General features: G+C 43.8%; 1 protein-coding gene across 3 annotated transcripts in view; it reads right to left on the reverse strand.

Moving 5' to 3' along the window:
• Zbtb40 (zinc finger and BTB domain containing 40) overlaps positions 1 to 22528 on the reverse strand; it is an 82863-nt gene that overhangs the window by 40840 nt on the left and 19495 nt on the right. For all 3 annotated transcript variants that reach the window (XM_077109969.1, XM_076861080.2, XM_077109970.1), the window contains exons 2-3: positions 9036 to 10040; positions 8478 to 8611 (exon numbers count right to left, since the gene is read on the reverse strand). In XM_077109969.1, coding sequence (XP_076966084.1) covers positions 8478 to 8611; positions 9036 to 9714 — 813 coding nt within the window. In that variant the 5' untranslated portion in view covers positions 9715 to 10040. The remainder of the gene's footprint in view (positions 1 to 8477; positions 8612 to 9035; positions 10041 to 22528) is intronic.

Here is a 22528-nt window from a genome sequence, read left to right on the forward strand (position 1 = left end):
CCTGTCTGAAGCCTCGTTCAGCCTTTTCACCTCATTCAGCCTTCCTCAATGGGTTCTTCCAAATCCAGAGCCATAAGCAGGACCTACGACCAGCCTGAACCTTGGCTCCTTTTCTCTTCTAAGCATACCCCTGCGTAGCTCTTAACTGGCACCTTTATGCAGACAACCCTGACAGTGGCTTCTGATCCCGAGCTCCCTACGTGAATCTAGAGCCACAGTTCCTACAACACCTGGTTTAGGTTCCAAAAGTCTCAGAACCACAAATAAAACAAAACTCACCATCTCGAGTCTTCCAGACCTGGAGTAAAATATCAACAACCTAGTGGTAAAACCAACAACACCAGCACCCCTTTGTTTGCTCTGAGGAAACATCTCTTACACAAATGAGAGGAGGGCCATCTGAAGGTAGGAGTAGTAGTCACAGTTCAGCAATGCTTAACATATTTGGGGAAAAAAAACCCTGGTAATCTAAACTGAATGTCATGCGTAGTTTTATACATATATGTAGCCTTCCTATTTCTACTGGGCAAAACTGCAAGCTACCTCTGGTGTTTTTTAGTGTCAAGAAAAGAAAATAGTAAAAGTTTTCTCACAAGTCTTCAGAGAGCATATTAAAGTTCCCTAAACAGACGTATCAAAGGGTCCCATGAATTGTGCTGTTGAAAAAAAATCAATAATGGCAACACCTAACAGTTGTTAAAAATTCTGGTAGTTAGTTATATATTTTGAATGTTTATTTATTTATTTATTTATTTATTTATTTATTTATTTTTAAGAGAGAGAGAGAGAGAGAGAGAGAGAGAGAGAGAGAGAGAGAAGTTTATTATTTTTTAGTTATTGGCGGACACAACATCTTTGTTTGTATGTGGTGCTGAGGATCGAACCCGGGCCGCACGCATGCCAGGTGAGCGCGCTACTGCTTGAGCCACATCCCCAGCCCTTGAATGTTTATTTAAAGAGGCTTTATCTTTTTCTTTTCTGCCCAAATAAATAGGAGTTATTTAGTTAGATTTCATGTTTCTTTGTTTACCTTTAGCTTGCTTCCTAATCATGGAATGGCTGGATAGGCTAAACTAACCTTTTTAAGAAAGTTTCCTGTCTTTTTTTCTCTTTTTTTGTCATCTTCAAAAGTGAACTTGGATAAAGCTCAGTTAAATAATCCCCATTAAAATTTCATGGGAGTAACTTCCGTGAACCCAAGGTAACACGTCTTCTATTTAAAAAATAAACAAGAAATAAAGACATCAGTTGAATGCTTAACCCCCTCGGTTAAATTAATTCAACGTTTCTGCCTTTGTTAGTCGGCCTAAACCCTCCTCAGAATGCCTCGTCATGACAGGGACCTGAGGCAGGAGCCTACAAAGAGGCTCCCAGTGGCCCTGGTCTTCCGGTATTCACGTGTGGGGCGGGCTCTTGTGGCTTGCTTCTAAGGACGAGAATATGGCAGAAGTATTGGGGTGCCCCTTTGGAGGTTAGGCTGCTAGGACGCCCCTCCTACCTGTGTGCACACATCTGTGTTCGCACGTGCTGGCTGACACGCTGCAGCCTTCTCTCTGCCCTTGTTCTGGGAGACATAAGCTGTCGCGCTAGGGAGAGGCCCGTGTGGCAGGAACTCAGCTCTCCAGTGAGGAGGGTTAGGAGCGGACCTTTGCAGCCTGACAACAGCCTTGGGAGTGAGTTGAGAAAAAGATACTCCAGCAGGGTGTGGTGGCTCACGCCTGTAATTCCAGCTACTAGGGAGGCTGAGGCAGGAGGATTCCAAGTTCAGGCCAGCCTGGGCAACTTGGCAAGATCCTACCTCAAAATAAAAAATAAAAAGGACTAGGGATGTAGCTCAGTGGTTGAGTGCCCCTGGTTCAATCCCTAGTATTGGAAAAAATAAAAAGAACACTTCCCCCACCCCTAGCGGAGCCTGACCTGGCCGCAGCCCTGGCTGACCCTGGGTTTGTAAGACTGAGTAACAGGACCAGCCACGCTTCATCTGGATGCCTGACCCACAGAAACTGCGAGTTATAAATGTTGGTTTAAGCTGCTCAATTTGAGAGTAATTGTTACGCAGCAACAGATAGCTCCCCGCTTCCACTCACTGCTATGCCCTCAGTAAGCAGGTCTCTTTCTCTTCATTTTCCCTGTCCTTCCTTTTGTGCCTCTTAATCCCACTCTGTCTAGCCAGGTTGGGATTGTTTTTTTTCTCTACCTAAAACCCTCTGAATATCCCGCGTCTACCGCTCAGTATCCACTGTGAGCCGGGGAGAAGCTGTCGTCAGTGTGGCACCTGATGCGCTCCTCATTATCCTCTCTGCAGAACTACTCAGCAGTGAAATTAAAACATTTGTTAACTTCACTGCTCAGCAGTGATGCTAGGGTGACCATCTGGGAAGAGAAGCAGGGGTGGCTGATGAAGGCCCGGAGGGAGCAAGGCTGTCCACACGGCGCTGCTCTTTCTTCCTCCATGGGGGCAACACTCGGCTCTAGGGCTGCGACTCCAGGCTCCCTGGGACTCCACTTGGAGTGGAGTGAAATAGTGTCTCTGCCTAACAGAAGGATTCACACATTATAATAGGCTGCTACCACGTAACAAACTCCAAGAGCTGGACAAAAACAGAGTTTTGCCAAAAGGGCTGACCAAGTTCTTTAACCATGTATCTGGAACTCCTTTGAGTCTTAGAGAGCTAAAAGTACTTCAATAAATTCATGTTAACACGCGGTCCCATAAGTAATCCAAGCACTGCACCTATGAGTGAGGCAGGCAAATGCATTTAAAAATGAGACAATTTCCTGTCTATCTCTGACATGGGGAAAAGCCATGTAGTCTTTCCCTTAACTCAAGTGTCTTAACTGAATTTACTTCCTTTCCCCAACTGTTTGCCTACTCTCCTCCTGCTCTCCTCTCCTACTCTTCTGCACTCAGGCCCTTCCATAAATGTCAAGGGGTAGGCAATGGCAATAATGGTACACGTGGGGCAATTCAGTGGTAGAGCACTTAGCTTGTTTGAGATCCTGGGTTCAATCCTATGCATCAAAAACAAATAAGTAAAAAAATAATAATAATAATGCAGACCAAAATCACTCAACACCATCCTAGACACTCTATAGACTTGCCATCTACTTTCAGCCTCACTGCTTCTATTTTACATGAGCATCAGAGAGGTTAAGTAACTTGCCTAAGGTCACAGGGCTAGATAAAGACCATTGATTCTGCAAACCTGGCACCCCTTTCACTCAGTTCTACCTCCCAGACTTGGAGTATAATCAAGTCCATCTACCCTGGATTCTACTGCACCTACCAGAATCAACATCACCGAACACCAGGTTGTATATATACAATCTAGAAAATTCTTCTTGGTCTCAACAATTATTATAAAGACTGCTAAGCAGTAGGTGCTCAATAAGTGCTTGTTTAACTGAATGAAATTTCCTTTTCATAGAACCACTAGTCCATCTATCTATGACTGCATGTCCCAGACTTAATAATTAACATGGAGGGATGTAGCTCAATGTGCTTCCTGGCACACGGGAAGCCCTGGATTCCATTCTTACACAACAAAAGAAGTGCAACAAAAACAAAAACAATAAAACAGGGGATCTGGAAAAACAGCAACACACTTTTACCTCTCATAGGGCTGTAAAACGAATCCCATTAACTCACTCTCCAGAGACTAACCCGCACTGTCATTAAGCAGTCCTCAGAACACAGACTGCACTGCTGGACCAGTCTCCAAAGCAGTGACATGGTTGAAAATAGCAAATCACGCAGGAGGAGAAACTTGTTTGCCTTTGAAATACAGTTGAAGGAGAAAAAAAAAATGTTACCAGGTCTTCAGCTTTGGGAGTCTTTCCAGAACTTTAAGTGAAAAGTGAATCAAACAGCATGGAAATCAATACTAGAAAAAGTTAGCTCCTGATTCTGGTTGAAGACCCACTTTGCTGTATACACAATTAATTAAAGCAGGGACATGGCCAGGAATAAAGAAGCAAGACGATGAAAAGTTCTAGCATAAAAACTGAAAAGAAGTATGAGTCTGGCTTTAAATAAAGGTTTTACTTGGCTCAGCCAGAAGCCTCCTGGGTCACCCCTTGCTGGTTCTAATGGGCAGGGATGTTACACTGGGACAGCAAAGGACAGAAGACACTTCCCGCCCAGCACAGGAAAGCTCCCCCGTAGTCAGTTCTGGCTTTGGTCTCACACAGTTTAAGCAGCAGGCCCTTCTCATGATCCTGCGATCACTGCCCGAGGATGGCTTTGCCCCCTTTCACCTTTTATCTCAGGAAATAAAGCCATCAGGACACTGCTGGACAGTGTCCTCCCTGAACTCGATCCAGGCCACACGTGTCCATCTCAGCCAGAAAGCCCAGCACTCATGAGCCTCAGCAAGCCTCAAAACAACACATCCAGGAGTAAACCATCTTTAATGTTAAGTTGTCAAGTCATGACATCATGGTTAATCCAATAACAAAACAAACAATTCAAAGCTCCTTAGGAACTAAAAGTGTACAAGCAGAAAAACCTGACTTTGAGATTGTACTGAAACCTAAAACAGCGCTGCCCCAAGTGAACAGCTCCTAAAGGGCTCATCCCTGAAGCCTCTGGCGAGTCCTCTAATTTGGTGATATCTGCGTACACTTCCCAGAAAATAATCAATCACGTGTAGCAGGATTTCAGTGCTGTGAAGACCCCATATAAGGACAGGGACTTGGTCTTAAGTTCGTTTTCCCAGCAACCAGCTCAGCTCGAGGCTTCAATCAGCTGCCCAGGTCCAGAAGAGGAGCATGAGGCGTGAGCGGCATCCCGCGGCCTCTGGCTGCACTGAGCACTCGGGCATCTGCTGTCCTACGCTGAGTTCTGTAGGCCACTGACCTCTCCAGAGCGCTTCTCAGAATGTGATCCACAGATACCAAGACAGCAACCCCTGGGGAACTTGTTAAAGACACAGGTTCCCAAGTTCTACCATATGCTAAAACTCAGACCCTGGAACGGGTCTGGAGGCACACACTGTGACAAGTACTCCAGGTGACTCTGTCTGCACGGCACCTTTGTTCTGGAGACTGACTGCTCTGTACCAGACGCTACCCCTCTAGCTCAGGAGGCTACTTTCAAGTGGATGGTGGCACCTCTTTGAAACATGGCTTACCAATTAAGCCTACAGTAACAGTAAACCATCTCGAGTCACAGCAAACGGCCACGGCACTAAGGTACCAAAAGGCATCCGTGAAAGGAGGTTTAGAGGCCTATTAAATCTAAAAATACTGAGTTATTGTATAAACAAACAATAGCAGTTGCTACCTACTGAGTTCCTACTGTGTGCCTGGCATTTTACTGTGTTTTTTTTTTAGTTGTAGATATGCACAATACCTTCATTTTATTTATGTGGTGTTGAGGCTTGAACCCAGTGCCTCATGCATGCGAGACAAGCGCTCTACCACTGAGCCACAACCTATATTAATTCACAATGACCCTATGATGTACTGATAATATTCCCCATTTTACAAATTAAGAAACTAAAACTTATAAAGACAAAGTTGCTCCAGGTCACAATGTTAATAAACAGCAGAGCTGGATACATAAATCGCATGTACACATACTAGAATGCTACTCAGCAGAACGCCACGTGGCAACAATAAGAAATGAACACACAACAACATGGATGAATCTCCATATAACTATGTTGAATAAAAGAAGTCACAGTGGGCGTGTTAGCACATGCCCACAGTGACTCAGGAGGCTAAGGCAGGAGGATCACAAATGTGGGCCAGCCTTAGCAACTTAGTGAGGTCCTCAGTGACCTAGCAAGACTTTGTCTCAAAGAAAAAAGGCAGGCAGGTAGTGCTGGGGATGTAGTTCAGCGGTAGAGCAACCCTGCATTCAATCCTCAGTACCAAAAAAGAAGCCAGACCCCCCCCCCCCGCCAAAAAAAAAGTACTATATGACTCCATTTAAATAATAATCTAGAAAATACAGACTAATCTAATGGAGAGACAGCAAATCAGTGGTTACCTAGGGGATGGGTGAGTGGAAGGTGGTAAGTGGGACTGATGACAGAAGAAGGTGAAGAAACCCTTGGGGTGATGCAGATGTTTACTGTCTTGATTGTGATGGCTTCGAGGCATGTACATGTATCAAAATCTATCAAATTGTATTCTTTAAATATGTAGAGTTTTCCTGTGGAGATGTGGGTTTATATCCCACTTCTGACACCAAAGACCAAACAAAACTATAGTTTACTGTCAACTATACCTCTTTATAAAGCTGTCTCAAACAAAACAAAACAATAAAACAAATACCAAAGAGAGAAGCGGAAGACCTAAGTATAAAGTGGCATCTACCTAGTTCTATAATTAATTATTTGATGGTGGTGGGATCCAGGGCCTCGTGGTTGTTAGGCAAGAGCTCCATCTCTGAGCTACGTGGGCAGCCCTTCGTTTAATTTAATTTTATGTTCTTAAATCATCTCTTCCCTTTTGCTTTCTGCAGTTGAAAGATTTATTAAGGATTATAACAGAATAAATTTTAAAAACAGCTACCAAGTGATTTGTAGAGTTCTCTCTAACCTCTAAACCAAGAAAGAAATAATATAAGCCTGGAATGATCACCAACAGTGAATCAGTACTCTCCCAAGGTACTATTAATGTTACTGCCATCAAATGATTACATAAGAAGTGAGAAAAAAAAAAGAAATATTGAATGAATCCAAATATGACAGACATTTCTTGAGCAACTCTTATGTGCCAGACACTTTGAGAAACTAGTAAAAAAAAAAAAAAGCACAAGACACAGTCCAAGCAAGGACAGAGGTGGTACTAAAAACTTGATTATTGCTGACCTGAAGAATGATGTTGCTCCTCTATAGCCAAAGCAAGCTGCTTAAGGAAGCCGGAAGAGAGTAAATGAAGAGGTCTGTCTAGAAGCTATCAAGTAGCAAACTAACAACAATGATGGATTGAACACTTCAGAGAACATACAAGTGCAAAAATAAAAAAAAACATAATGTCCTTTCGGCATAGTCAGTATAAAGAGTACCAAGGATTTATGACTTGAGTCCCCAAAGAGAGTCACCAGGGTTGGTCCAGCCTTGTAAATAGCTTATCTCCCAAGAGCTATAATAATTTATACCTATGGCCAGCTGTCAATTGATGCGGTTAAAATCAATACCAGACCTTGAATTTTTTTTCCCCCCAAAAGTAACCTGCAATGAATCAGGAGAACATTTAAATACTTACTGGAAGGCATTTATTGATTGGATTAACAGTATCTAGCAGATACTGGATTGCCTACAGCCACATGGGAGCACATCCCACACCACCTCATCAATCAGATGGGTAGGCCTGCTGGGAGGCCACCATCCTACTCTGTGAAGCCTCTCAGCAGGGACATGCAGGGCTGGCAGAGAGGGAAACAAGAAGAGTTCTAAGTACCTGTGGAGTTAGGTGTTGGGAGCATACAGGTGAGGCTGTGTCTTAACTGTATTACTATAGAAAATAAAGATCAGTCAAGAAGCAGCAAGACAGACATTTGGCAATTTCTTTTAGGGCAAATCCTAAATATTTTCATATATATGTATCATTGGCACATGATACATATTATATCATTTGCTTGACACATTTACATAAACGTATCATAACTCTGGTGTGGTGTGTAGGAGGATAAGTTTAAAGTCCAAAAGCAGGCTCAGTGTAGAGGGCTTGCCTAGTAGTGGGAGGACCCTGGGTACTACCCCTGGCATCACAAAAAAGTCAAATAACTAGGTTTGAATTCTGGCTTGGAATCTTACAAGCTCTGTTCCTTTGTCAAGTTTTACCTCCTCTTTGAGACAGTTTTTTCATTCATAAAACAGGACTAAAAAATAATAATAATACCCATTTCCATGACTTTTTAAAAAAAATATTTACTTTTTAGTTTTTTGTTTTGTTTTTTAAGGTGGACACGATATCTTTATTTTATTTTTACATGGTGCTGAGGATTGAACCCAGTGCCTCACCCATGCCAGGCAAGCGCTCTACCACTTGAGCCACATCCCCAACCCCTCCATGACTTTTGTGAGGATAAAACAAGATTAAACCTCTACCAAGCTTATCCTGGTGTGGTAGATAGTCCATCCTTCTCGTATAAGTTTGAAAATCTGTTGTTTTGCTTTTAATGCTTCCGTCTCTGATTTGGGCTTATCCAAGACCACCCTCTGCCTCACTTTACCATCAGGATACAGCATCTTCAGGAAGGAACAGTGTGATCATTGAAGTATCCTGGATCGAAACCAGTAAGAAGCTGGGATATCCCTATCATCAAACGTAACTGCATTTTCAAATCTTGCTCCGTACTTTTACAAAACTGCTCTTTGTAAAATAAATGTCAAAAAAATTGAAGGTTGAGATATCTGAACCCCTGCATATTTTGCCTTTTCATATTTCTGCCCCATGAGTGAAGGCAGCACAGAGTCCTGAGGACCTAAATCAGCAAACACAGGACGCTCAGAGGCACCTACCTCCTTCTGGGGGCCTTCAATTTCTGAACATTCTTCTAATCTTTTTAAAATGTCCTGGGAAACCAACAGTGCATCTGAGAAGACATTTTCATTTTCTAGAAGAAATTTCAGCTGCCAGTGTTTCCTCTCACGCTCTGGATGTAGAATAAAATGAAAAACAGTGATTTGTTATTTGGAATGACTAAAAGGAGGCTTCAGTTGTCAAAGAACCTTCAGGTCACAGAGGACAGCAGCCCCTCAGTGCTGAGCCACAGACACAGGCATTTCTCACAGCCTCCTCCCGCCCACTGTCCTCAGCCTGGTTAAATGACAGATGACTGGAAGAGGTTGGACACTATTATTTCGATACTGCTCAATTCCAGATTTTCAACAATGAGGAACGTTTAATGCCCAGTGAGTTACTACACCGAGTTTCAGTTTCCTACCCAATGGTGAGCTTTGGTAAATTAATAACGAAATGATAAAATTAATAAAAATCATCAAATATAGTAACTGACAATAGAAGTGCTGACTCCCATTAGATAGACATTTAAGTGAACAAGGTTAGCTGAGTGTTACCTGGTGCTGTGTCTGCTCCCTTTGTCTCACTGAAGGCTCCGTCAGGGGAAGGGACACAAGCTGCAGCTGGGGCTTCCGGGTCGCCCTGAACCTCCTGGGCAACAGGAGGATCCGTGTTCATCTCCTGTGTCATCATACAGATGGATTCCTGGGTCTCAGCCTTTACAGGGGCCCCCAGTGTGGCAGGACCCTCCAGAGAAGAAGGGGGGTGCTCTCCAACACCCTCGGAGGAAAGGACCTCTCCATGGGGCTTCTCTGACTCCTTCTGACATGCCTCTGAGGATGGCACAGAGCCATCCTTCACCACCTGCCCCTGGACAGAGCAGCTGACAAGGCTGGTCAGAAGATTCTTACAACTAACAGCCACATCAAACATCTGCAGGCTGTCGGCCAAAGAGATGATCTTGGAGAAGTTGTGCTTGCCCACAGGGAGCTTGCCAGTGTACATCATTTCTAGCAAGAGGGCAAACTCCTCGGGGCTCACCACAGAGGCGTCAATGGAGATGGTGTCTGTGTTGTCCAGCAGGGTTTTGAACAGGAGGCTGGCTGCAGCCAGAACAAGCTTGTGAGCCCTGAAGTAGACGGTGCCGATGGAGATGGTGCAGTCGCAGAACTGCTGCTCCTTGCACAGCCTGTAGAGCTGCCGCAGCAGCTGGCGGCTGTAGTTGGGGAGCTCCATCGCCCAGGAGTCCCCTCCTCTCTCCTTCCAGTCCACTCACGAGGACAGCCTGGAGACAACCACAAACACCCAGGAAGGGCCTCGAGTGGCGCACTCAACAAGGAGGCAATTCACGCAACAAATGCTGCTCGGTGGGGACGGGCAGCTGGCCAGGTGGCCCGACTAACAGAGACCTCGGCGATCGCCACGTGCTCAGCGACAGGAGAGGGGCTGTGCGTGGCCGCAGCAGCCTAAGGAAACAGCCATGAAAGGGCCGGGCCTGCCTCGGACTTCAGGCTCTCACTACTGCTGGATGCCGTCCTTGTCCCCAAAGAGCAGGTGGCCAACTGGAAGAGACAAATACATGGACAGAGACATCAAACACAATGTCCTTGGTGTGTTCAAGCCTTCTGCACTGCTGCCTGCCACTTGCTCTAATATATTTCCCACGGGTTCCCTTGGCCCCCTGCTGGGTAATGAGTCACCTGTTGCCTTTGCTGGAACCTCTTCAGTGCTCTGCCACTCAGGCCTCCTTCTCAGGCTCCCCTCCCACTTCAGATGTGCACCTGTAACTACCCACTGAGCAGCTCCAACAGGAAGATGACAAGTTTCTGAAACTCTACTCCCCAAAGCCCTCCTGCCATCTTCCCCACCTCACAGCAATTCTGTCCTTCTCCTGGTTCAGACGGAAATCCTGGGAGTCATCCTTGGCTCATTTTCCTCATGCCCTAGATCAATCCTTTTACTGCTGCTAGTTCTTCAAATACAAGCCCTGTCCACTCACTCCTTGTCCCCCGCATGGCTCCCTCTGGGCAGCCCACACCACCACCACCACTTGTCTGGATTAGTGCCATCATCCCTAACTGGCCCCCAAGCCCCTGCCCTCCCTAGCATTGCCCCTACCTCTCCCTCTCTTCTCCCCAACCATCACAGAGCTGGTCACTTCTTTGCAAAGAAGCCACAAGTGGCTTCGAGTCTTTCAAGGTATGGCTGCTGCTGGCATCCCGTCCATATTCTCCTCCTCTCCCCGACCTTGCCCCACGGCTCAGCTGACCCTGGAGCACACAGCACACTCTGGCCACAGACTTCCTCAGTCCTGTGCCTGGCCGACTGACTCACTCCCACCAGGTCTCTGCTCAGACACCTGCTCAGACAGGTTGAGCATCCCAATCCAAAAATCCCTAATCCAAATGCTCCAAAATCAGCACCTCTGGGGAGCCAATAGGACATCCCAAGTGGAAAACTCCACATCCAATCTCATAGGACAAGCTGAGTCAACACTCAGTGCACTAAAAATACTGTGTAAAATTACCTTCATGCTGTCTGCATGATGTTTACATGGAACAGAGAGAAACTTCATGTTCAGACTTGGGTCCTATCCTCCAGATCCTTTCACTATGTACACGAAAACATTTCCTAAAAATCCAAAACCAAATTTCCTGTCTGGAGCGTTTCTGGTAAGGAATACTCAAACTTTATTTTCATAAGGCCTCCTTCGTCTGCTTTGTTTTGTTCCCGGCACCGTCACCTTTGGGCTCTGCAGCATCTTGACTAGAACACAAGTCCCATTAGGGAAGCTCCCTCCATCTCTGTCTAGCACAGGCACTCTGGTCAGCTGGTAGGGGGGACTGGGAGCTGGCAGGAACTACAATAACAATGACCTGCAAGGAGAAGCCCCGATGGGGGCGGAGGGGGGGTCCAGGCAGCAGAGCTGAGCTGTGAGAAGGAGCGGCCAGCTGACCCGCCTCCTAAACCAGGCACGGAAACTGATGGGGTGAAAAGGGAGGAGGAAGAGGTACTGGGCAGGGAAGCTGATGGGCAGATAGGCCAGCACTCTGTCATGGCGGGAGGGCTAGGAGACGAGGTCACAGAGGTCAGTGATACTAAAATAGGAAGCGGGGGACACAGAGAGGCAAGAGATGGATCTGGAGAAGCAGCCGGGGTTCTAGGCTCAGAGGGACATGAAGGCCATGCTTAGGAGCCTGGGTTTTCTCCTAAAGGCAATGAGAAGCCACTGAAAGGATTTATGCAGGAAAGTCACATGGTCAGAGCTGCATTTTAAACACACATCTCCTACGTGGTGTTTCTACAGAATCTGAGAGGACTAATGCGAAGGCAGGCTCCATTATTACAGGACATCAGAGGAAAATCCATCGGCTTTGACCAAGAGAAGTGGTAACTAGAGAGAGGAGGAAGGAACCCCACAGTAATTAGAAAGTGTAAATGTTGTGATTTGGGAGCTGAATGGATATGAAGATAGGAGAGAAACAGCTTCTCGGGTTCCTGGATTGGTGCGTGGGTAGATGATGAGATGGTCCAGGTGATACAAGCTAAGAGTTAGGAGGGGACTCCTATCTGGTAGAGTTTTGGGTTGAGGATCCCATAGCAATGACAAAATTGTATAATCTCACTTGTATAAAAAAGAAAAACTAGAGTCAGAGAAGAGAGACGTTTTGGAAAAAAACGAAGTCTCACCTTAGCTGCCTGTTAGAGCTGATGCCCTCTCCACCCACCACGATTTCTGTATTTTCTGATATCTGAAGCTGACAAAAGTAGAAATAAAAATATATCCAAGTTCTCTGACTTCTATTTTGCATGCAAAGAGCTTAGATGTCACCCTCTGTCCAAATAACAACTGAAAAGCTAAAAAATTAACAATCCTTCTTAGATTCATCAGAAAAGAGACAGCACTGTCTCCCTAAATTGGTGACAGGCAGAAACAGAATCACAATTTAACAAACTGAAACCCATAGCAAACGCCTCTCTGGGAGCCAGTGCCACGTTCGGAAAACCTGAACCACAAATGAAGAATCACAGGAGGCCAAGAGATCACAACTGAGAGAGCGCTCAGGGTGTCCAGCCACAGGGCGTCCCTCCGCTTTCAGTGGTTAACTCCTGGAGCACACCAGGCCCTCACCGAGCACGTCTGAGAAAAATCCCTTCATGCTTCCCATCTTTCCAGCATATTCCAGTATTCATTTTGGAATATGCCAGAGCACTGTTCTTTACAAGGCCTGCACTCAGGAGCTTAACCCACTGGGGAAAAAGGAAATGCCCAACTCCAGCTCCTTCTACCCATCTTGTACCATGCAAGAGGCCCAGGGCACAGCCCCCAAGAGCCAGATCACAGATATGGAATGCTCCCCTCCCGACACCTTACACCGCTCATCACCAAAGGCCTATGTACAGCAGATCCTTTTATGCAATACAATGTGACTACCTTGCATCAAAAAAAATACAAGGCAAGGCTAGGCTAGGCATGGTGGTGGACACCTGTAATCCCAGAGACTCGGGAGGCTGAGGCAGGAGGATCATAAATTCAAGGTCAGCTCAACAACTTAGTGAGACCCTGTCTTTAAGAAATTAAAAAGTGCTGGGGATGTAGGTCAGATGTAGAGTGTCCCTGGGTTCAATCCCTAGTACTGGAGGCGGGGACTACACTAAAATCAATAATCTAAGCTTCCATCTTAAGAAACTATAGCAAAACAACAACAACAACACACAGACACACACACACCACTAAATCCAAAGTAAGCAGAAGAAAATAAATGACAAAAATCAGAAAGAAATGAAATCGAAAACAGGGAATCAAAAAAGAAAAAAAAATCAATGAAACTAAAAGCTGATCTTTGAAAAGACAAAAAAAATTAATAATTAATTAATGTATCTATGTTAAGCAAAGGAGAGATCATACAATTACTTATATCAGAAATGAAAGAGAGCAATCCCTACAGATCCCGTGGTCATTAAAAGGATAATAAAAAAATATTATGAACAACTCTATGCCCACAAATATGATAACCTAGAAGAAATGATCCAATTCCTGGGACAGCAAAATCTGCCAAAACTCTCACAAGAAGAAACAGACTAACATTGTAACTCTGTATCTTGTAAAGAAATTGAATAAAAAATAACCTTCCTGAGCGAAGTAAGAGATATAGACCAGTTCACTGGTAAATTCTACCAAATATTTAAAAAGAATTATTCTAGTTCTTTTGAATCTTGTCCAGAAAGTACAAACAGGGAATGCTTCCTCTTTTTTTTCTCCCTGTGGTGCAGTGCTGAGGATGGGACCCAGGGCCTACTGCACGCCAGGCGAGTGCTCTACCGCTGAGCCACCTCCAGCCCCTAACTCATTCTTTGAGGCCATCATTACTCTAATATTAAAATCAACAAAGACATCACAAGAAAAGAAGGAATAGACCAACATCTTTCATGAGCATAGAGGCAAATGTGCTCAAAAAAAGGTTAGGAAGCAGAATCCAGCAACATATAGTCACGCCCCACGACCAAGTGGAACTATCCTAGGTATGAAAGGCTGCTCAGCATCCTGACATCACTTCATCACCACGTCCCACTGTCCAGCATGTAGGACACCTAGAAAAAAGTGGTAAAGTTTTATAGGGCTTGTGTAAAATTGCTCAATTTTATAGGCATCCTATCTATAGGACGATGGGAAATAACGAGTTAATGTATTTCAACACATCAACAGACTAAAGAAAAAACACACATCAAAAAGTGCAGAAAAGGCATTTGCTGAAATCCACTACCCATTCAGCAGACTAGATATAGGAACTTCCTTGGCATCTATCAAAACACAAAAGGCCCACAACCAACGTCACATTTAATGATCAGAAGCTTGATGCTTTTCTGGTAAAATCAGGAATAGTGTGACAAGGATGTCCCTCTTCTTACCTCTGCTATTCAACACTGTACTGCAAGTCCAAGTTAAGGCAACCCAAGAAAAGGTGGAAGGCATACAGATCGGGAAGGAAGACACAAGACTCTTTTTGTTTGCAGCAGACATTGTTCATGCAGAAAATCTGAGATAACTGACCAAAAAAACTTTCTTGGAATTAATAATTGCAGCAAAGTTGCAGAATTAAAGTTAATATATGAAAATCAATTGATTTTTCCCACATATCAGCAATGAAAGTAGAATTTGAAATTAAAAAAAAAACTCAAGGAAACATTTAAGTATAAATCTAACAAAATTTATACAAGCCCTATTTGTACAGGACCTATATGAGAAAAACTACTCAAGTCTAATGAAAGGTATCATAGAAGAACTAAATAAATGCAGAGATATTTCATTTTCTCTGATAGAATGACCCAGTATTTTCAAGGTATCAGTTCTTTCCAACTTCAATTACATAATACATGCAATCCCAAAGTCCCAGCAAATTATTTCATGCATATCAACAAACTGATTCTAAAGTTTGTAAGAGGCAAAAGACCCAAAATAGCCAACTTGATATTGAAGAAGACCATAGCTAAGGAATGATGCTGACTTCAAGACTCAGTACAAACATGAGCAGTGTAACTCCACATCAAGTTCAACCACAAGAATGGGATCAAACTTAGAATGGGTTGCACCCCATGAATGTATAATATATCAAAATACACCCTACTGTATTTTGTAATACTAAGTCCTGTAGTTGAAGACTTATATCCACACAATTTGTGTATCTAAAACAACAAATTTTAAAAAAGACTTAGTAGAAAGCTATAATAAGAACCATGTGGTACTCATCAAGTAGGCAAAAAAAGTATATCAGTAGAACAGAACAGAAAGGCAGGAACAGACCTGTGTAAATGCAGTCAGTCCACTGAAGGTTGACAAGGGAGCAAAGACAGTGCAGGGAAGCTGTCCTCCAACAAGGGTGCTGAGCCTCGCCACAAACCTCAGACCCATCATGAAAATCAATTCAAAATGGATCAGAGGGGCTGGGGATGTGGCTGGGGCTGGGGATGTGGCTCAAGTGGTAGCGCGCCCGCCTGGCATGCGTGCGGCCCGGGGTTCGATCCTCAGCACCACATACAAACAAAGATGTTGTGTCCGCCAAGTACTAAAAAATAAATATTAAAAAATGCGCTCTCTCTCTCTCTCTCACTCTTTCTTAAAAAAAAAAAAAAATGGATCAGAGCCAGGTGTGGTGGCACATATCTGTAATCCCAGCAACTCGGGAGGCTGAGGCAGGAGGATCACAAGTTCAAAGCCAGCCTCAGCAACTTAGCAAGGCCCTAAGCAACTCAGTGAGATCCTGTTGCTAAATAAAATATTTAAAAAGGGCTGGGTCTGTGGCTCAGTGGTTAGTGCCCTCTGGTTCAATCCCCCTACACACACACACACACACACACAAAAAAAAAGGGACCAGAGACCAAAACGTAAAATGCACAACTATGAAATGAAATCCTAGAAAATAAGAGGAGAAAACCTGTTGACTTTGGGTATGAAAATAACTTTTTAGATACAGCACTAAAGACGAAAGGAAATGATAAGTTGAACTTCACTAAAATTGAAAACTTCTGCTCTGTAAAAGGCAATGTCAATATAAGAAAACCACAGAGTGGGAGAAAATACTTGCAAAAGATGCATCCAATAAAGGACATTAACCAAAATATACAAAGAATCCTTAAAACAACAACAACAACAAAACTAACCAGATTTAAAAATGGGCAAAAGACCTGAAAAGATACTTCACCAAAAAGATACACAGATGGCAAGTGAGCATGGAAAAGATGTTCAACTTTGCATGTCATCAGGAAATTGCAAATTAGAACAAGATAACTTTTTTTTTTTAATACTTGAAAGCCTTTATTTATGTGATATTGTTTTAAAATCCAAAAAGAACAAGATAACTTTAAACACTTATTAGAATGACCAGAGTTCAACCACTGGCAATACCAAGTGCCGACAAGGCTATGGAGCAATAGGAACTCTCATTTATTGCTGATGGGAACAGAAAATGGAAGTCACTTCCCAAGATTGTTTGGCAACTTCTCACAAAATTAGACAAACTTTTATTACATCGTGATACATGACCTGGTACTCACCTTGTAGTTGAAGACTTACATCCACACAAACCTGCATGCACATGTTTATGGTAATTTTATTAATAGTTGTCCAAAGCTGGGAGGAACCAAGAAGCAGGTGGATGAATAGACAAGCCGTGGTGCCTACAAGGTACTCAATGCCAAGGAGAAAAAAGCTAGCAAGCCACAGGGAAAACAGACAAGGCTTAGATGAATATTAAGTGAAAGAACCAACTTGAAAAGGTTACTATTTTGTGATTCTAACTAAAACTATGCAGACAGAAAGAGATGATGGTCAGAGGCCAGTGGGGAGGGACAGATGAATCAGCAAAGCACAGAGGATTTTTAGTAGTGAACTTATTCTTTATGAATCTACAATGGCAGATACATGTTTTGACAAAATTCACAGATGGACAACACCAAGCGTGAGCCCTAATGTAAACCATGAGCTTTAGATGATAAACACGTATCAACAGAAGTTGTCAAGGGTAAGAGATGCACCACAGCGGCTGGGATGCGGGGTGGGGTGGGGTGGGGGGTGGTCTCCTCCTCCCTGCGCATGTGGAGAAGGGGGAGTGCCTGGGAACTTTGTTATATTTTGTTGTGTACTTTTAAAAAACTACTCTAAATAAATAAAGCTTATCAATTAAAATAACAAGTTTCCTGTAAGGTATACAGTTTTTTTTCAGTTCTAGCCCCCGCAGACCGCATCTCCACCATGGTAGCCAACACTGCGGGCATTCGCTACTTCACATGATTACATTTGGCTGGTTCAAAGAGGACCTCTGACAACATCTAGCCCTATTGTTTAGGTACATTCTGTCTTCATAGCTGCATTACAAAAATGTATGTTTTTTAAATTGATAAAGAGGGAAAAAAATCCCATAAGAATTAAACAATTGTTAGGAGCTGTCTTCAGAAAAAAGGATGAATATCTACAATTTTTAATATACTTATTTTAATAACTGAGGAAAAAATCAGAACAGGAATTAAGCTACTAAACAGGCATTGATATAAACAAATTATATCAAGGTAATGTGATTTTTTTTCCCAATAAGACAAACTATAGGCTTTATGGATTATAACAAATCAAAAGATTCACCTGGATACATGGCAAATATTTTTAAACATTCTTTTTTTTTTAATCAAAATTTCTTTTTTTTAAAGAGACAGAGAGAAAGAGAGAGAAATTTTAAATATTTATTTATTTATTTTTCAGTTTTCGGCAGACACAACATCTTTGTTTGTATGTGGTGCTGAGGATTGAACCCGGGCTGCACGCATGCCAGGCGAGCGCGCTATTGCTGGAGCCACATCCCCAGCCCCAACATTCTTATTACTAAGAAATAAGTGACTAGAATTATATTTTCAGGGAAAAACTAAAACTTAAAAGGTTGCTTTGAAGTCATTTTTCTGGGCAGAGTATCCATATCTCTCATCAGCTTAATAAATAAGAAAATCCACCAAAATGAAGAGGCAGATATTTGAGCATTAACTAAAGGGCTTTCTGGTGGAAGCTATTTAATATTCTTATTAACAACTAAATTAAAAGGGAAAATAAGAGAATAACTTTAGCAGAATAAGCAACTGGGCAATGTTAAAAAATATCAAATCAAATTATGCTCCTTACCAGGACACAGATGCTAACAAGATGGTGCTGATAAATAAAAGAAGAATGGAGAAAGTCAAGGCCCAAATCATTCAAGCATGGTCAGGGGCTACTCAAGTGTTCAGAAAGCTGAACACTTACTGAGGACCACAGAAACACTAATTAAAGAGTAGAGTTTTGGCAAAATGGCACACTGAGCTGATGTAAATGGGTCTTTTCTCACACAGAAACACTGGATAAAACATAACAAAAATGCTTTTAAAATACATAGTCAAGTTAAAAAAAAAAAAAAAAAAGAAAGAAAGAAAAGGGAAATCTCCAGGCACCTGAAATCAAAGAGACATCAAAATCAAAGCTGGAACAGTAAGTGGGAGTTGAGACCATGCTAGCTCATGGGGGTTTCAAACTCCGGGCAGGCCCTGGGCTTGGAGGAGGACACATCAATGCGCACATGGGGACTGGGAAAAAGGGCTTCAAGCAGGTGAAGGTGGGGGAGTTAGAACTGAGACCCTTGCTTAAAGCCCGGAGCCTCAGATGCCTATTCCTCCTGATATGCTGGCTAAAAAAATTCCTTCCCTGGCCCAGGGAAAAAGGGACAAAAAATGCTAATTATCTAGGGCATGAGTGGGACAAATGAAAGACCATGGCAGAAATGGGAGATAATATTTGTAAAATTTAAAGGCATCAAGGAATTAACATCTAGAATAGATAAGAATTCTTATAAATCTTAGGAAAAAACTGAAATCAAGGGGAAAAAAACTAGACACATTGGCTAACAAGTAGTAATGTATTTATTTAACAGTAACAACAGCTGGCATTTAATTGACTCCTACTGTACTCATGCGCTTCACGAGTGTACGTAATTCACATATTACACAACTCGTTTCATCCTCTTAAAATCTGATGAGGCAGATAGTTACTATCCCCTTTTACCAAAGGGAAGACCTAGGCCCAGAGAGGTGGAATAATTTCTCCAAGGTCAAATAGTGACATGTGACAGACTCTAGATTTGAATCCAACATATCACTAGTGAGTACCTAAATTGATACAGTTGTTTTGGAAAAGCAATCTGGTGATTTTTAGTGATACATATTGTACATGTACAGGAAGCATCCTCCTGTATATGTATCTTAGAAAAATTCTCACGTAGGTCCATAAGGAAATATGGGACAGTGGCTGTGGTAGTAATGGCACACGCCTGTAATTTCAGCAACTCTGGAGGCTGAGGCAGGAGGATTGCAAGTTTGAGTCCAGCCTCAGCAACTTAGCAAGACCCTGTCTCAAACTGAAAAAAAAGTGTTGGGAATGTGGCTCAGTCACAAAAAACATCCCTGGGTTCAAACCCTACTACCAAAAAAAAGTAATCACGGAAGTAACTAGAGATTTGGAGACTACTAAAATATACTGGAGAGGACAACTATATGCTGCTGACCTCACAAGTAAAATGCAGAAGCCTCTAACATAGTTTACTGTGTTTCTACCTCTCTTTGCAAGGAAGTTAAGTGGAGGCGAGGCAGACCCTGATGTGGTGCAGCTGCAGCGAGCTTCTCAGAGTAAGACTCTGTGGGAGAACACGGAGCCCTGGACCCTCCAAGTCCTGGGGACTGACATACAGAGGCCACCCAAGTTATTACTAAGTACTTACTTGGGAAAACTGTCACCAGAGGTCCCATGGGAAGAACGTTTAAGCAACAAAAGAGCACAAGAAGATGGCTGCTCCTCAAAGGAACAATATCAAAGCCTAGAGAAAGGACCAGACTAATACAGCACGAAGATACTTAGAAGAGACGTAATTGGCTGAACCGAGAGTGGTATAATGACCCGAAACACAAATGGGAATTCAACACAAAGTAGAAAACTAGGCCAGCATTCCGAAAGGAGCACACAATATTTATTTATTTAAATTTTTATTCTGTCTACTTCCAAAAAGGATTTGAAAGTTTGGGGGGTTCTCTAAGGTACAAGAAACAACACAGAAGAAAAACCAGGCAAGCAAGTGGGAGCTAATTCAGTTTGTAGGGCACACAGAACCCCTATAACTGAACAGGGAAGAAACAACACCAAGACGCACCGTCTCCAAGCACACTGCTGAGTTCAAGACAGGCGCCTGTCCTCAGATCCACAGCGGCTGGCAAATCCCCCAGCAAGGTGCCAAGCACAGGCCCCCGCTGCCGCTGTTGGAGGGCCTGGGACTCTTCCATGGCTCAGGGAACTGGACTTGCGGTTTCCCAATTTACTGGACTCGATTTCCCGCGAGTCGTCAGTCAGCAACACCCTCCGGCCAGCAGAAACCACTTCTGGACCAGCTGCCCACCGTCGCCTCAGATGGCCAGGCACCGTGGGGCACAAAGCAAGATCTGTGTCTGCAGAGAGTGGAATAAACACTGATATGATTAAAAAGAGAACTTTTAAAAGGACTTGATCCATGAGAGACAGAAGAAGGAAAAGGGGAAAAGGGATAAAACAGAAAGAGCCCAATGAGTGGCAAGGAGCTGGAAAGGAAGGAACTAGTAACGACAAACGAGGCCCAATCTCGACAGGGGAGAGTGAAAGGTAAAACAGAGGGAAGGGAGGCCACCCAGGGCCAGGAGAGGCACACTGGGCGTGCAAGCTAGAAATGATGTCTGCTCACAGGCACATGGCCCTGCACCTGGCATTGGAAAGACACCCAAGAACTGGCTGCCATTGCTATTTATGGACTCTGGGCTGGCCAGAGGAGGTCTCCAAGAACACCCATGGAGGGGGAGTGGGGCACAAGGCAGGAGCTGAGGAACCTGCACCTGCTTTCTCAGGGAGGAGCTTCTAAAACAGGAACAGCACAAGTAAGATGCAGCCTTCCCAGTGACAGGCGGCCTGGACAGATCCGGGCAAGGGACTAGCATAGGAAGGAAGAGCAGGCAACCTATACACACTACCAATAACCAGCCGGAGGTGCACGGAGCAAACCCTGGGCGCACCTCTGCCTGGATTTCTATATTTCTATATCCAAGAGAGAAAAGCCATTCAAACTCTTGATCAAGGCCCCTCAATTCAGTTCCCCTAACAATTCTGCCCTCTCCTTTGGGGACACTGATCCCTCGTGGTCTGTGCCATCTCTCTTTTCATCTGGCTTGATGAGACCTCACCTGCTTTAAGTACTTCTTTACTGTTGTTCTGATAATCCCACCTCCTGAGTAAAATCGTGCCTTCTATCTTGATGCCTGGGCTCTGCTCCAGCCAGAGATGGGGAGACCTTGGAGAGCCCTTTTTGTTGCTTCACTGAGCAGGAGTTCATTACTCATCTATCATGCACTCTTGTCATGTGACCAAATGACCTTAGTCCGATCTCCTTCCTTTCTGAGAGAGGAAACTGAGGTCCTGGGGGGCTGAGCTGCTCTCTGATCCAAGTCGGCTTGAACCCTGTGGCTATTTAGTATGTCACAAACAACCAGAGTCAGGTGAAATAACAGGCACTCTCAACATAATTAGAGCAAAGATCACACATTCAGAGACAAGAAATGGGGGATTTGCTACACACAAAAAGATGATTTAAAATGTTAGGTATCTAAGGAATCAGCTAAGTTAAAAGAGAATCCCTAGCAATTATTTCTGAGAATGCAAGGAGGATTGGCGAGGTTAGAAAAGGGTGACTATAGCTTTTAGCAGGCCCAGATTTCTCAAGTTCAAAAGCAGCTGTCATTTGGTACCGTTTCCTAACACGGACTGCCTGATGGGCAGTAATGTACAGTGTAAAGAATGCCGATTTCTGTAGCTGACACTCCTAGGTTCGTGGCTGTCTCTTCCTGCATATAACCATCATGGTCTCTAATGTTACCATCGCTATAATAACCATTCCATCCCCAAAGCCAGTCTACTTCAGTTCCAGTCTCTGAAATTTGCACCAACAACTGAATGGTTTATATGCTTCCCTAAGGTACATTCTGGTCACTGGGAAATCTAGGCAGCCAGTTCAGCTCTTAGGAACTGCAGTGTGGGCAGCCCTAACAGGGTAGAATCAGGCACAGCATGGACCTTTGGAGCTTTGGGAGGCCATCTAGTGGCCTCTGTCCTACAAACCAAGTAGGGATGATGCTGAGATAGTAATACCTTGCTTATGTTCTGGGAGTTATAGCTAGCTCCCAATTTCATTTATCCTCATTTTACAGATGAGGACGAAGGCTCAAAGGTGCTAAATGCCTTGTCAAAGGCCAGTGAGCCAGTAAAGGGCAGAATCTGTACTTAAGTCCAAGTTTCCATTCCCCTCTAACATGAGGAAGCCTCACTGGATGCCAAGACTTAACTACCTACCACTTCTACAGATCCTGCTCCCTCCCAAGAGCTCAACAGCCATTGAGAAGTATGGCTACCCACACTTGGTTACTTAATAGGAGCACTGAAGAGTCTCACCCCCAGGAGAACTGATCAGTGAGA

This window comes from Callospermophilus lateralis, chromosome 7 (genome assembly GCF_048772815.1).
Source record: "Callospermophilus lateralis isolate mCalLat2 chromosome 7, mCalLat2.hap1, whole genome shotgun sequence".
Taxonomy (NCBI): Eukaryota; Metazoa; Chordata; class Mammalia; order Rodentia; family Sciuridae; genus Callospermophilus; species Callospermophilus lateralis.